Source organism: Canis aureus, chromosome 16 (assembly GCF_053574225.1).
Source record: "Canis aureus isolate CA01 chromosome 16, VMU_Caureus_v.1.0, whole genome shotgun sequence".
NCBI lineage: Eukaryota > Metazoa > Chordata > Mammalia > Carnivora > Canidae > Canis > Canis aureus.
In genome coordinates, this window is record NC_135626.1 from 42597400 (window position 1) to 42614150 (window position 16751).

The window sequence follows — 16751 nt, forward strand, 5'->3', positions numbered from 1 at the left end:
AACAAGGCATATACGGGTAACACTTGATAATTAAAGGAATCTTGCAGTGAATCATTTCTATCCTTTGCAAACACAAACAGATTTTTAAAGACTGGATTCAAGTCTGGGTTCATGAATGAGAGTCAAAGATTGCTTAAGTAAAGGAGAAAAGATCTCAACCTCCTCCTACTGTGGATTTTCTTTCCAAGACTGAAAATTGATGCTTCCTCCTCTGGCTCCTTACATATCTGAAATCTTCTCTGCAACACAAGAGGCACTTTTATTAGGTGTGGCATCTATTAAAACTTTAAACCCAGGGTAGAATTTGCTGAACAAAAGTAATAACACTAGCCTGATAGGCATTACCTTAAGGATTTTTTTCCTTTAATATAAAAGTATAACTACAGTGGTCCAATATACAAATACAAAAAAAATTCTCATACTAAAAAAAGTACCATAATACTGTACATACAAAAACTTTTCAACAAGAATGATTTAAATATATCTGTTCTTTTCCAGATCTGGAAGACACAAATGTAGAGTTCCATAACGGTATTATTGCTGGAATATGTGCCCAGGAACACTGTGTTTTCCCCTTTTCTTCCCCCTTGTCCCAGCCCCGCTTTCAGAGTCCCCTGAGCTTGGATCATGAGCCAACAGCATCTCTGAAGATAACCAGAGCCAAATGTTTACTCAATGGAAGTCATTATTCAGTGAGCCGCTGCTTACCATAAACTATGAAAAGCACAAGTTTTAAGCCCAGCCAAGACTAAATCCAGACGGAGGTCTTCCCATCTCCTGATTTGCTACTAGCACTGCTCTTGTTGGACCCAGCTTTGGACCCCACTTTGGCTTTTTTTTCCCGGGGTCCGTGGGGGTTGTTTTGGTGACTGTAGGCCTGGATTGCTAGATCCAAGCGTTCCTGAGCCATTTTAATCTCCCGCTGCAGAGTCTCCAGGTCAGCGGGGAGGTTCTCCTCGTGGCTGCCATACTGTTGTTCCTGGGCGATGTTGGCCTTGTTTTGCTTGTAGGCAATCTTAGCATTGGACAGTTCGGTGTACTGGATCTGATCTGGTTTGACGGCAATGTTATAGCCAGGGGGAGCAGATGGTGTATTCCAAGTGAAAGGATAATTATAAGCACCCGGATCTTCCAGTTCCCTCCTTTTACTGTTTAGTGAGTCTCGAATTGTCCCAAACCCTAAATGAAGCATTTCCCAAATGTTAAGCAACAGGCAAAGGCCTGTAACACCATACATTATTAGAAGGAAGATGGTCTTTTCAGTAGGTCTAGAAATAAAGCAGTCTATTTTATGAGGGCAAGGAAGTCTGCTGCACACATAAAATGGGTGGACTTGGAAGCCATACAGAAAATACTGCCCTATCAGAAAACCCACCTCAAATACGGTCCTTGCAAGCAACTGCAGCACGTAGATTTTCATAAGCCCATCCTCCCGAATCCGCCGTCGGCCATCATGCTTGGGTTTAGGTTGGTTCTGCTCCTTATTTTCTTTTTCACTTTCCAATTCCATTTCTGGATACATCATGGGATCCTCTTCATGGTCCTCTTCTGTTTCTTCAAGAGCCCGGTGCTGTTTCCAACGCATTGCATACGGTTTGCTCCGAGCTGCCTTCTTGTCTGCTTCTCCATGCTCCATTTTGGCAATCTTATGAATGGCATAGCCCAGGTACATCACTGAGGGGGTTGCCACCAGGATGATCTGGAATACCCAGAAGCGCACGTGGGAGAGGGGTGCAAAAGCATCATAGCAGACATTTTCACAGCCTGGCTGCTCTGTGTTACATACAAATTTGCTTTGCTCATCGTAATAGATGGACTCCCCTCCTACAGCTGTAAGGACAATCCGAAAGACAATCAATACAGTGAGCCAGATCTTCCCCACAAATGTGGAATGGTTGTGGATCTCCTCTAGCAGGCGAGTCAGGAAGCTCCAACTCATGGTGACCGAATTGGTTTGCCCTGATAAAAATGGGAAAATGCCAAAGGAAAATCTGAATAACTTAACTTTTTGATGATACCTCTAGGAACTACTCTTCTGAATACCTGAAATCTAACTTCAAGGCTCATGTTAGAATGACAAAAGAAAGAGCATCTCAGTCTCTCCTATGTCAGGTAGGACACTTTACCTCAGTCTATGGAGCACTTGTTTGGGCCTGCAGCATCCTAGGATGTCTGGTCAGCTTTCATGTCTTCCCTGGTCCCAAAGGTAAAATTGTAGCTATCATCTGAGATGTATTTCTCAGACCCAGCATACTGGATTCTTTATGTATACTATTATTTCATAAGACTTCTTTGTGAGATACAGATAAAAAAAAAAACAGAACAGAGTATAGTAAGGCTTATTCTGTCCACTCATGGTGACTAGCACTGAGAACACAATGGGGACACATGGGCCGTGGGCAGACTCCAGTGTGAAGAGACGCTGTATTAGGAAATTTAAATTTTGGACTCGGTGACAAAGTATTAAAAAGAATTAAGATGATACAGCTACAAATAACTGGCAATGATCAAAGAAAAAAAAAAAGAAAGGAAATAGACACTCCCTAGCTGGGCTGCACAGCATAGGAGATTCTAGGATCCTGTGTATTGCTGTACTTTATGGCAGATATTAAAAATGTTTCCAAACTAAACTGTGAGGACATTAAATCCAATCAATAGGCAAATCCATTTAAAACAGCATTTTGAAGGATTCAGATTCTCAGAATCTGAGACTCTTAGATCTATGCCCAGAATCCTGCTAAAAATCATTTAAATGAGGTGATATATATATATAAAATCCCTAATGTAGGGATCCCTGGGTGGCGCAGCAATTTAGCGCCTGCCTTTGGCCCAGGGCGCAATCCTGGAGACCCAGGATCGAATCCCACGTCAGGCTCCCGGTGCATGGAGCCTGCTTCTCCCTCTGCCTATGTTTCTGCCTCTCTCTCTCTCTCTCTGTGTGACTATCATAAAAAAAAAAAAAAAAAAAAAAAAAAAAAAAAATTCCCTATTGTAATCCCTGACCCAAAGCACACTTCTCTCTCCCAGTTTACTTTTGCAGATTATCGGTGATTATCGGAATGACCCAAGTTTAAATATTCTTTACCTGTTATCCAGAACTTCTGGTATCCAGAATTTTCTTAGAGGAACGATGTTTTGCTTACAACTTTTCCAGATTTCCTCTGGAAGGAAAAAAGACAAGAGAAGGTCACAAGCTTCCTCCCACAGAAAATAATGAATCATTAAAATGCCATTATCAGGAACAGAGTTTTCTATGGAGCATAGGAATCAATGAGGATGAGGCAGGCAGAAACAGGCTTGAATGTGAATACCACTATTTATTTCTCCCAACACATGCGGTAGAGAAACTATGTTTAACAGTAACCCAAAGATAATCTTAAGTCATTGCAGTCTAAGGAAATATGACAGGAAGATGAGTCATTTGTGCAAATCTGAAGCAGATCAACTCTGGCACCTATAGGAAAAAGCCAAAGCAGGAAAGTCTCAACAAATTTAAACCGGGTCACGAAAGGCCTTGCGAAAATCTTCACCCTGGATGCTCTATTCCTGTTCTATTCCCTGGAGCAGCTAAAACCTCTCACTGGGATTTGAACAGCCAACTAGGAGCAAGCTGTTTAGTTAAAACACCCAACAGCTGGCTCTCAGTCACTGGGACACCCGAATCCACACAAGGTGATTTATAGATTGACACAGACCGCTCACAGAAAGAAAACACCTGCATCTGCGTTGTGATTTAAAAAAAAAAAAAAAAAAAAAAAAAAGGCAGCCCGGGTGGCTCAGCAGTTTAGCGCCACCTTCAGCCCAGGGCCTGATCCTGGAGACCCAGGATCGAGTCCCACATCAGGCTTCCTGCATGGAGCCTGCTTCTCCCTCTGCCTGTGTCTCTGTCTCTGTCTCTCTCTCTCTCTGTGTCTCTCATGAATAAATAAATAAAATCTTAAAATAAAAAAAAATCCAGGGGCGCATGGCTGGCCCAGTTGGTGGAGTGTGCAACTAATGATCTTGGGGGCAGTGGGTTTAAGGCCCACACTAGGTGTGGAGATTACTCAAAATCTTTTTAAATATCCAGGATAAATTATTGCTTATTATCAAGTTCTGCCAACTCTGAATAGCATAAAGTGCCAATTTCATTCATCTGCTATCATTTTTAAAAAAGATTTTTATTTACTTGAGAGAGAGAGACAGAGACCGCAACAGAGACAGTGAGAGAGAGCACAAGCAGGAGAGAGGAAGAAGGCTTCCTGCTGTGCAGGGAGTCCAATGTGGGGGGCTTGATCCCAGGACCCTGGGATCATGATCTGAGCCAAAGGCAGACACTTAACCAACACCACCAACCAGAAGCCCCTGCTATCATTTAATTTCATAAATAAAGGTCAGGGAAAGAATAAGAAAAGATAGAAGTCCTGGCACTCACATAACATGCAAGTATCAAGATTATGTACAGAATCTGGCCACACAAGCATCTCACCACAGGACTTCAAATACATTTCCACTCCTAATGTCTAAATGAGCTCAGTATTTCTCCCACTGAATACACAGATTATAAAACCACTAAGGAGTAATATCCAATCTTTAAATAAGGTGACATAAGTTTCCAACATGGAACTTCTGTAATGATTCATATCCCCAAGTTCAGACTCAGATTGTTCCATACTTAACTGACCACGCCACCCAAATGAGTATCTTTTTATTAATTGTTGCTATGAAAGAATTTCTCAACAGTTCAGAATCTCATATAATAATCTAATGTCTTTGGGGGGAGGATGAATGGTGATATGTCCTTCAAAGCTTATGTAAATTATAAAGCGCAACTTAGACACAGAAGTAGGCACTGTACACTGGTTAAGATGTAGGCTAGGCCTAGAAAAATGCTAAACCCTTAGAACCTGGTTTCCCACGGGCATTCATAAATACCATAGCACCCCATATCTGTACCTTGAGTATGAATGATGTTGCATTTAGTAACTTAATTCCAGCATGTCATAAAACAGGTAACTGGAATTTTCTTTCTAAAGTAACCATGGGCTTCCTAAAATGAATGGCAACATCACTTTTATCTACTGGGGAGTCAACAGATTTTTCTTTGCTACTCTTTGCAAATCCCTTTCCTTTCCTTGCAAGCATTAAGAGAATGGCTTATATACCAGACTACACTATTCCAAGGGTGTGGAAGGGCGAGAAAGGGAAGGAGGCAGGGAGGGAGGGAGAGAAAATAGAACAAGTGAAAGGGTGGGTTCCAGAACTGACATTTCTAAACAGAACCTGTCATTGCCAAGTGTGGTCTCATTGTTCTTGCTCCACTACAGTTCCCTCTCTTCCTGACTTCTCTGTTTCAGCAAACAGACATAGATAAGGAATGGGGAGGGAGAGTGTGCAATTAATCTGTGAATGTCTCTCATGAAAAAATAAGAATAATTTCCATTATCTCCATCTATGAAGGAGAAAGTGACAGTGGAGCCTGTGACAAGTGGTGGTGAGAGGTGGGGGGGTGATAGATACCTAAATGTTTTTTGCTAACTAAGAAAGCCCCAATTGATATGTATTTTTTGTACTTAATATCTTTTTGACAAAATAATACTCTTTATGCTCTGGCTGAATTTATCTACAGACAAATTCTAGGAAGTGGTATTACTAGGCCACAGGAAATGAAAATCTGCATGGCTCTTGCTTTGTACTATCGTCCAACTTTCTTTCTTTTCTTTTTTTTTAAGTAGGCTCCATGCCCAGCATGAAGCCGATGCAGGGCTTGAACTCATGATGACCCTGACTGAGATCAAAAGTTGGACCCCTGACCCTTAACCAAAGGAGCCACCCTTGTCATCCAACTTTCTAAAAAGGTCCTAGCTATTTATAATGCCTAGCAAAGAACAATTATAATTTCACCTCAACCTCATCAGCACTGACCTTTATGCTACTTCACTAGGATGCAAATCACATATCAAAATTGTATCAATTTGTATGTTTTAAGATTTTATTTTAAAGTAATCTCTGGGGCAGCCCCGGTGGCGCAGCGGTTTAGCGCTGCCTGCAGCCCAGGATGTAATCCTGGAGACCCGGGATCAAGTCCCACATCGGGCTCTTTGCATGGAGCCTGCTTCTCCCTCTGCCTGTGTCTCTGCCTCTCTCTCTCTCTCTCTCTCTGTCTCTCATGAGTAAATAGTCTTAAAAAAAAAAAAAAAAAAAAAAACTTAAAAATCTCTGCACCTAACATGGGGCTTGAACTCACAACCCCAAATCAAGAGTTGCATGCTCTACCAACTGAGCTAACCAGACGCCTCTCAATTTGTATGTTTTTAATATACCAAGACATGCTTCCCGCATATTCTACCCCCTTCATGGACTATTTCTAGCCCTTTGGCCATTTATTTGCAGAGTGTATTCTTAATATAGTACAGACATTAACCAGTTGGCTTTTTTTTTTTAAGATTTTATTTATTTGAGAGAAAGAGAGCACGCAAGACTCTCAAGGGCAGAGAAAGAGAGAGAAGTAGGCTCCCCACCGAGCAGGGAACCTGATGCTGCTCCATCTCAGAACCCTGGGATCAGATCTCAGAACTCTGGGATCATGACCTGAGCCGAAGGCAGATAGATGCTTAATGGACTGAGCCACCCAGGCACCCCCCATTTGACCTATAATATAAACACTTTTTTTTAATTTTTTTATTTATTTATGACAGTTACAGAGAGAGAGAGAGGCAGAGACACAGGCAGAGGGAGAAGCAGGCTCCATGCACCGGGAGCCCGATGTGGGACTCGATCCCGGGTCTCCAGGATCGCGCCCTGGGCCAAAGGCAGGCGCCAAACCGCTGCGCCACCCAGGGATCCCAATATAAACACTTTTTAAAAAAGATTTATTTATTTATTCATGAGAGAGGGGGGCGGGGCAGAGACCCAGGCAGAGGGAGAAGCAGGCTCCATGCCGGGAGCCCGACGCGGGACTTGATCCCGGGACTCCAGGATTGCGCCCTGGGCCAAAGGCAGGCGCTAAACCACTGAGCCACCACCCAGGGATCCCCTAATATAAACACTTTTAGTTTACTGTCTTCCTTCAAATTTCCTTATTTTTATATAGTCACATGGGTCAACTTCTTGAATAAATTAAAAGGTGGAAGAGTTATTCAGTTATTCCTTCTAGCATGACTTTTTAAGTAAATAATACTGCAATTCATGGTAGCCCATAATTCAAAAGGACTCACATACACACACACACACACACACACACAAAACACACTAAAGAAAATTATGTTTGCTTATATAACATTTATTGGACAGAAATCAAATGTGCTATTTTTAGTCCATTTTCCAAATAATGAAAGTTACAAATCTACCTTGTCTTGTACTAGAAAATAGAATTTTCAAAATTAGTTGGCATAAACATGGTAATAAATTACATAATTCCCTCCTAAATTCTTTGTATTTGAAGTTTTCCACAGTTATATCTTAACAGGATCAAGTCAAAGTTTACCACGTTTTTCTTTTCTTTTTTTTTTTTTAATTTTTTATTTATTTATGATAGTCACAGAGAGAGAGAGACAGAGGCAGAGACACAGGCAGAGGGAGAAGCAGGCTCCATGCACCGGGAGCCCGACATGGGATTCAATCCCGGGTCTCCAGGATCGTGCCCTGGGCCAAAGGAAGGCGCCAAACTGCTGCGCCACCCAGGGATCCCTTTCTTTTCTTTTTTTAAAAAATATTTTATTTATTGGGGATGCCTGTGTGGCTCAGCGGGAGCCTGACGTGGGACTCCAGGATCACGCCCTGGGCCGAAGGTGGCGCTAAACCTCGAAGCCACCCAGGCTGCCCTTACCACATTTTTCTGTGAAAAAAGAACTCATAGGATTTTTGAAGATTAAAGACAAAGCATATTATTTGGATTATCCCAGGATGTAGATTATACAACTAGATCCTTTCTAAAAATGAAGAAATGAGGGATGCCTGTGTGGCTCAGCGGTTAAAGTGTCTGCCTTCGGCTTGGGGCATGATCCTGGAGTCCCAAGATTAAGTCCCACATCAGGCTCCCTGCATGGAGCCTACTTCTCCCTCTGCCTGTGTCTCTGCCTCTCATGAATAAATAAAATCTTAAAAAAAAAAAAATAGAAATGAGATCCACAAAACATACAAAATTTGCCCAAGATCATACAGTTATTAAAGTGAAGCCAGAATCTGAAGTCAGTCAGTCTTGCTCCAGAATGGCTCTTAACCACTAGTAAAGAATTACATTACAGATGGAACTATGTATAGATTCCATGTGGACACAGAAAGGTTGGGGGGAACCTAATCCCAACCTTTGGCATCAGAATTAAACTAAATAATAAAATAAATTTACAAAGATCAAAAGGAGAAATTTCAGAAAACAAAGTCAAAACAAAAACAATACCAGAAAGAATGTAAAGGTTTCTTAGCATTTGGGGGAGGGGGGATAAAACTAGAAAAGTGGTATCTCTAACAGAAATGGTTTAATTTTTTACTTGGGCATTGAGAATAGGGACTAGAGAAGTTGGTAAACTCAGTTCAGGAGATGCTAGTCGGAGATGTGAAAGGGGAGCTACTAGGATGGTATATACAGAGCTAAGAGCTGTGCTTGATCTCAAGGCAAGCACTGTTATTATTCCTAGTGCTGTTACAACTTTTGGGCTTGTCACTGTATCTGAACTAGAAGCTCTTAGAGGCTACACCTCTTTCACCTCTGCTTCCCTAACATCTAGCCCAATAACCAGCACACATTAAGTGCTAAATAAATGTCTGACAAATGAATAAATGCATTCCTATGGGACCCGCTTTGTACTTATTACAACCTATTCTATATTTTTCACCTATATTCCCACTGCATCAGCCTGTTCATAAAAAGAGTAAGTAGCCTTGGGGTGCCTGGGTGGTTCAGCTGGTTGGGTGTCTGACTCTTGATTTCACCTCAGGTCATGATCCCAGAGTCATGAGATCGAGCCCCATGTCAGGCTCCATGGTTAGTGGGGGAGCCTAGGTTCTCTCCCCCCTCACCTTGCTCATGGGTGTGTGTGCACTCTCTAAAATAAATAATTTTTTTTAAGAAAAAAAAAAAAAAAAAAAAAACAACCCAGCAGCCTCATGAGGCAATGAATCTTGGTTCACAGGACAGTTTAAGCAGAAAATGGACTGTTGTATGGAGTCAGGTGTTAGGCAAACCACTGAGCTAGAAATTAAGAATTTTCACTTCAAAGTTTTTGTTTTGGTTCAACACCTTTCAGAAAACCAGTTGTTTACTTTTCCCGAGTTGTCTCCCTTTCCTGTTTCCCACCATTTTCTCTTCAAAATCTCTACCTTAAATTCCCAAATCCCAGCCCAATTCCAAATTTTCAGATGCTCTTACATTCCTCTTCACTGAGGAAATAAGTGCCAACAGATGGAAATGCTCTCAACTTTCTTCTCTTCCTATTTAAAAAACAGACAACTCTCGGCCTTAGCGCCATCTTCTTGGAAACCTCTGTGCCATGAGAGCCAAGTGGAGGAAGAAGCGAATGCACAGGCTGAAGCGTAAAAGAAGAAAGATGAGGCAGAGGTCCAAGTAAACCGCTAGCATGTGCATGCATGGAGCCACGGGAGCAGAAATAAGGAAAACCAGAGGCCAGAGATGCTGGTACCAATTGCTGGACTGCATGCCTACTTTCTAGAGCTTGATTCAGGGGATCTAGAACATCCATCACCATCTGATTACAACGACCACCTCTGAGAGACCAGACTTGATCACACCAAAACCATCCCTCCTTGGTCCTTTGCTCTGGACCTGTGACTTTCAGGACTAAGTCTGTTTCCATTTGTGGCTGAATGTAACACGTGTACAATAATTCATCTCTTCTGCTGTCTTAGCTGAAGAAAAAAGAAACAGACAAAATATATGAAACAATAGCTATCAGACATCAGACAACAGGCAGCACAAGACAGGGATCCCTGTGAGAAGGGACATGAACAGGTGAGACTTCTGACAGTTCTAGCTTACTGCCTGGAGATTTTCCAGACTACAGAGCAGGGAGGATGGAACCCAGAGGACCTGGCCGACTCACTGAATTGAGGAGACAGAGTACCCAATTTGGTGAGGCCAGTGTAGCTAGAATTCCCAGGGCAGAGTACTGGAGAGGACGAAGCTGCAGAGAGAGCAAGCTCTGGACATCAGCATGGGACTCAACTCTGTCCAGTCAGTTGAGTACTGGCCAGTGAGGAAAATACCCAAAGAAGGGATGCAAACTAGAAGAAAACATGTAGAATAACCCCCAAGTATCACATAGGGCAGGAATAATTTTTGTTCCTACTAGCCAGAGGGGAAAGACATCCTCACACATGGGACATCATAGAGAGTACTCAGAAAGGTAATGCCTCAGAAGTGGGGCATAATTAGTTCTAGACTAAACTCTAAAGTTCCCCTCAACAGGGGTGCCTGGCTGGCTCAGTCAGAGGAGCATGCAACTCTTGATCTGAGGGGTCATGAGTTCAAGTCCCATGTTGGATTAAATAGAAATAACTTAAAAAATTAAGTTCCCCTTAATGAAGTTTATTTTCTTAAGATTTTATTTATTTATTCATGAGAGACACACACACAGAGAGAGAGAGAGAGAGAGGCAGATACACAGGCAGAGGGAGAAGCAGGCTCCACGCAGGGAACCCAACGTGGGACTCGGTCCTGGGACTGCAGGATCATTCCCTGGGCTGAAGGCAGATGCTTAACCGCTGAGCCACCCAGGCATCCCCCCTTAACGAAGTTTAAAAGCAAGCCCTGAAGACTCAAATTGTTTTCAGAAGTTAAAGGAGTCCAGCAAAAATCTCAAAAATATTTAAAGGAATCAAAATATCAAAACCCAATACCTAACAATTCATAATGTTTGGCATCCAATAAAAAATTACCAGGCATACAGAAAAATATGATACATTTAGAACTAGGAGACAGGGATCCCTGGGTGGCGCAGCGGTTTGGCGCCTGCCTTTGGCCCAGGGCGCGATCCTGGAGACCCGGGATCGAATCCCACATCAGGCTCCCGGTGCATGGAGCCTGCTTCTCCCTCTGCCTGTTGTGTCTCTGCCTCTCTCTCTCTCTGTATGACTATCATAAATAAATAAAAAAAAAGTTTAGAACTAGGAGACAAAGACATTTAAGCTGCTATTATAAAGGGAGACGTGGAAGGGAGACATGGAAGATGTAGACTCAAATTGAACTTTTAGAGATGAAAGTTACACCTAAGATGAGATAATGTGTAGATTTTTAAAAACTTGAAGGCAGAGCAACAGAAACTATCCAGAATAAAACAAGGGAGTGGGGAACAGAAAATAAATAAGAGTATCAGGAAGCTGTGAAACGACTAAGCGCTCTAATACATCTAATTATAATGCCAGTGAAAAAAAGGGGTGGGTGGGTGGAGAAAAAGTGCAGAAATAATGGCCAAAATTCTACATCTTTGGTGAAAACTATAAATCTACAGAACAAAAAAATTCAATAAATCCCAAGCATAAGAAAAAAAGACATTTTATAAAGTGCAAAGATAAGAATGACAGATTTCTCATTAGAAACAATGCAAGCGGGATCCCTGGGTGGCGCAGCGGTTTAGCGCCTGCCTTTGGCCCAGGGCGTCGTCCTGGAGACCCAGGATCGAGTCCCACGTCGGGCTCCCAGTGCATGGAGCCTGCTTCTCCCTCTGCCTCTCTCTCTCTCTCTGTCTCTCTCTCTGTGTGACTATCATAAATAAATAAAAATTAAAAAAAAAAAAAAACAATGCAAGCTGGAGGTGCATTGGTTGGTTAAGCATCCAACTCTTAGTTTCTGCTTAGGTCGTGACCTTGGAGTCATGGGATCAAGCCCTGTTGTCAGGCTCCACACTCAGCATGGACTCTGCTCGAGATTATTTCCTCCCTTCCTCTCCCCAACCCTACTCATGTACTCTCTCTCTAAATAAATAAAATCTTAGAAAAAAAGAAAAACAATTCAAGCTAGAAAATGTATAACAATGCATTTCAAATACTGAAAGACAAAAACAATTCTATTCCTAGCAAAACGATCTTTCAAAAATAAAGATGAACTTCCCTGCTGGGGTGGTGTCAGAGGTCTAGTGGAGAGTCAACTTTTACTACTCTTCAGGTGTAATATGGCCACTTCCTCATAGTATCAATTGAGGTCACATGAGGAACAGTAATGAGGCATCCTTGCCCCTCCCAGCCACCCACCAGTGGAAGTCTAAATTCCCACAGTCACCCTGCAGTAACAATCATCGTCCCTTAGGGTGAAGAGACCCAAGTGGAGAAAACTGGACTTCCAATCTTGGTTGTCAGTAAGGAAGGAGCACCCCCTTTCTCCTCTGGAGAAAGTAATGTCAGAGACATGCTAATATAGAAGACTTAAGACGATCTAAAATCTCTTTAACAACCAAAATGTCCAAATTTCAATCAAAAGTCACATGTTATACCAAGAACCAGGAAAATCTTAACTTGAATAGATAACAATACCATGATGACAAAGATGCTAAAATTACATGACAAGGATTTTAACAGCCCTCATAAAAATGCTTTAATGGGTAATTATGAAACACACCTGAAACAAACAAATAGAAATCTCAGAAAGACAAGATAAAAAGTAAAGCCAAATGAGGGGGCATGGGAATACTGTGGCTCCTACTGGTGATTCTGCAGGGCCAATGTCCAAGCTTCGTGGTCATGGCAGCAGATGCTCACTGACTGACAGCAGAGGACAGGAACCAAGCTATACTTGATCTTAAAGCAGCAGGATGGTCAGAATTAAATGAGACAGATGTCATCTACAAAGAGTTCTCCTTCAAAAATTCTAATCAGACAGCATTTGGCTTTATGTCCTGAGTTGCCCTGCAAGCAGAAAAGATGAAACATCACCCAGAATGGGTCAATGTATACAAGGTGCAGATTACCCCGACTTTGCATGACTGACCAAGAGACTGTGAAACTAGCCAAGTTTACTGAAAAGGCAATTGCTTCTTTTCGATTTCTTACAAAATGCATGTCAAACCCTATGCACACTTTAGCTGTCACAGATGTTGAAGGATGTTGATGGCAGTTTACATGAACAAACTAAGTTGTAAATGTAGCTCACCTTTTTTTTTTTTTTTTCTAAGATTTATTTATTCATTCATTCAGAGAGAGCAAAGAGAGAGGCAGAGACACAGGCGGAGGGAGAAGCAGGCTCCATGCAGGAAGCCCGATGTGGGACTCGATCCTGGGTCCCCAGGATCACACCCCAGGCTGCAGGCGGCACTCAATCGCTGTGCCACTGAGCCCTGTAGCTCACCTTTTGACTGATCTTTTGTACAATCAGTACTTAATTTAAAAAAATGATTTAAACTTGAAAAAGAAAAAAGTAAGGGCATCTGGGTGGCTCAGTCAGTTAAGTGTCTGCCTTTGGCTCAGGTCATGATCCCAGGGTTCTGGGATCAAGTCCCACATTGGGCTCCCTGCTCAGCGGAGAACCTGGTCTGTCCTCACTCTCTGTTGTTCCGCCTGCTTGTGCTCTGTCAAATAAATGAAAGAAAAGAAAGAAAAGAAAAGAAGAAAAGAAAAGAAAAGAAAAGAAAAGAAAAGAAAAGAAAAGAGAAAAGAAAAGAAAAGAGAAAAGAACCAAATAGAATTTATAGAATTAAGAAATATAATCACCAAAAAAAAAATTCAGTGGATGAGCTTGGCAGTGGAAGGGACAGTGAAAACAATCAGTGAACCTGAAGACAGAAGAATATATATTATCCAATTTGAATAAAAGAAAACAGATTGGGGGTGGGAGGGGTGTGGGGCGCACAGGGCAGGGAGAAGCAGCTTCAGGGATCTTATAAGAATCTTAACAAAAGATCTACAATCCTCTCATCAGAGATACAGATGGAGAACTGAAAGAAGATGAGGCTAAAAGAGTATCCAGGGTAGCCCGGGTGGCTCAGCGGTTTAGCGCCGCCTTCAGCCCAGGGCGTGATCCTGGAGTCCCAGGATTGAGTCCCACGTCAGGCTCCCTGCACAGAGCCTGCTTCTCCCTCTGCCTGTGTCTCTCCCTCTCTCTGTCTCCTATGTTTTAGTATTCAGGGAAATAATGGCTGAAAATTCCCCATATTTGGCAAAATACAAAACTACAGATTCAAGGAGAGATCCAACCCCAAACAGGATAAACCTAAAGAAATTCATGTCGATAGGATCCCTGGGTGGCGCAGCGGTTTAGCCCCTGCCTTTGGCCCAGGGCACGATCCTGGAGACCCGGGATCGAATCCCACGTCGGGCTCCCGGTGCATGGAGCCTGCTTCTCCCTCTGCCTGTGTCTCTGCCTCTCTCTCTCTCTCTTTCTCTCTGTGACTATCATAAATAAATAAAAATTAAAAAAAAAAAAAAGAAATTCATGTCGAGGGATGCCTGGGTGGCTCAGTGGTTGAGTGTCTGCCTTTGACTCAGGGCATGATCCAGAATTCTGGGATTGAGTCCCGCATCGGGCTTCCCACAGGGAGCCTGCTTCTCGCTTCTCCATCTGCCTATGTCTATGCCTCTCTGTGTCTCTCATGAATAAACAAATAAAATCTTAAAAAAAAAAAAAAGGACTAAAAAAAAAATCACAGAGGCTAGAAAGTAGTAGTGCATTTTCCAAGGGCTTTAGCAGAACAACTGTCAATCAGAATTCTATATTCAATCAAAATATCCTTCAGGAATTACGGCGAAATCAAGATAATTTCAAGTGAAAGGAAAGAAAAAGAATTTAAGGAATCTTGGAACATCAGAAAAGAAAAAGTAAAAATACGGTAAATACAACAGACTTTCCTTTTCCCTGAGTTTTCTAAATTGATTACTGCAGCAAAACTTCTAACACTATCTGAGGTGGTTCTCAACATATGTTGAGGAAATATTTAAATATCTACATTATAAAAGCGGGGATTGGGATGCCTGGGTGGCTCAGCGGTTAAGCGTCTGCCTTTGGCTCAGGGTGTGATCCCGGAGTCCAGGGATCAAGTCCCACATTGGGCTCCCTGCATGGACCCTGCTTCTCCCTCTGCCTGTCTCTCTGCCTCTCTCTTTCTGTCTCTCTCATGAATAAATAAATAAAATCTTTAAAAAGGGGTGGTGGTGGTGGTGGTAAGGGAGGTAAGGTTTCTCTGCTTCTCAAAAAAAAATTTTTTTAGAGATTTTATTTATTCATGAGAGACAGAGAAAATAGAGAGAGAGAGAGAGAGAGAGAGAGACAAGACAGAAGGAGAAGCAGGTTCCCTGCGGGGAGCCCGATGTGGGACTGGATCCCAGGCCCTGGGATCATGCCCTGAACCCAAGGCAGATGCTCAACTGCTGAGCCACCCAGGCATCCCATTTTCTTAGGAACAATAGCCAATAAGCCATTAATTCATAAATTATTACTTCATGATGCTCTCAAATACATCATCATACACATCTGAATTTGAATATCTAAAATATCATAAGAATTGAAAAACTACCTAAATAGCTATTAATTGATGATGAGTGGTGAATAAACTATTGGTAACATCTACATTATGAACAGTATACATACCAGTAAGCCTTTATACTACCAATCTACCAAAACTTCTTGCCAAAGATACTTCTATAGTGCCAAATTCAATAGTCCATTCTCTTATTCAACCTTTTAAGCCATATTTGATACAGCTGATCACTCCTTCCTCTCCGAAATACTTTCTTTTTCCCCCCTGGCTTCTCTGATACCTAGTCCTCTGGCTATTATTTTTCAGGTTACATTTCAGTCTCACTTCTCCTTTTTCGAACTTCTAAATACATATCCTGATCTTTATCCTCTCTTATTACCCTACCCTTCCTCAGTGTTCTTTGCAGCTTCCTCAAACCAGAATTCAAGCTATGTCCCATTTGCTTCAACAGCTCTCTTCAACTTTATTTTTTTTAAAGATTTATTTTTTACTTATTTATGATAGACACACACACACACACACACAGAGAGAGAGAGAGAGAGAGAGAGGCAGAGACACAGGCAGAGAGAGAAGCAAGCTCCAGGCTGGGAGCCCGACGCGGGACTCGATCCCGGGACTCCAAGATTGCGCCCTGGGCCAAAGGCAGGTGCGAAACCGCTGAGCCACCCAGGGATCCCCTCTCTTCAACTTTAGACCTGAAATTCTACATCTTCTCTTAGATGTCTAATAGGCACCAATTTAACATACCCCAAACCAATCTTCCCATTCTCTGAAGACCTACCTACTCCATCTTCAGTTAGCCAAATCTAAGTAAATGGCTCCAGCATTCATGTTCCTCTAGTCAAAAACCTTTAAGTCAGCCTCACTCCTTTTCTCATCTCAAGCCAAATCATCAGCAAATCCTATTAGTTCTATCTTCAAAATAAATCCACAGTTCAATCACTTCTTACCACCTCCATTACTACCACTCTGATCCACCTTCATTCCTAAACAAGACTACTGTAAAAACAAAAGTCTTCTACCTGGTCTCCTAGCTTTTTTTTTTTTCTTTTTTAAAGATTATGTATTTATTCATAGAGACAGAGAGAGAGAGACAGAGGCAAAGGCAGAGGGAGAAGCAGACACCATGCAGAGAGCCTGACGTGGGACTCGATCCAGGGTCTCCAGGATCACACCCTAGGCTGCAGGCGGCACTAAACCACTGTGCCACTGGGGCTGCCCTGGTCTCCTAGCTTATGCTCTTACCCCTTTCAAATCTATTCTCTTAAAGCTTTTATTTATTTTTATTTTTTATTTTATTTTCTCTTAAAGCTTTTAAAAAGTTAAGTCATATCATGTCCCTTTTCTGCTCAA

At 42.2% G+C, this 16751-nt stretch overlaps 1 protein-coding gene across 3 annotated transcripts in view; it reads right to left on the reverse strand.

Annotated features, from left to right (window-relative positions):
- Nucleotides 1-337: 337 nt before the first annotated feature.
- Nucleotides 338-16751, reverse strand: part of GJC1 (gap junction protein gamma 1) — a 45533-nt gene continuing 29119 nt past the window's right edge. For all 3 annotated transcript variants that reach the window (XM_077853546.1, XM_077853543.1, XM_077853544.1), the window contains exons 2-3: nucleotides 3086-3161; nucleotides 338-1959 (exon numbers count right to left, since the gene is read on the reverse strand). In XM_077853546.1, coding sequence (XP_077709672.1) covers nucleotides 749-1939 — 1191 coding nt within the window. In that variant the 5' untranslated portion in view covers nucleotides 1940-1959; nucleotides 3086-3161 and the 3' untranslated portion in view covers nucleotides 338-748. The remainder of the gene's footprint in view (nucleotides 1960-3085; nucleotides 3162-16751) is intronic.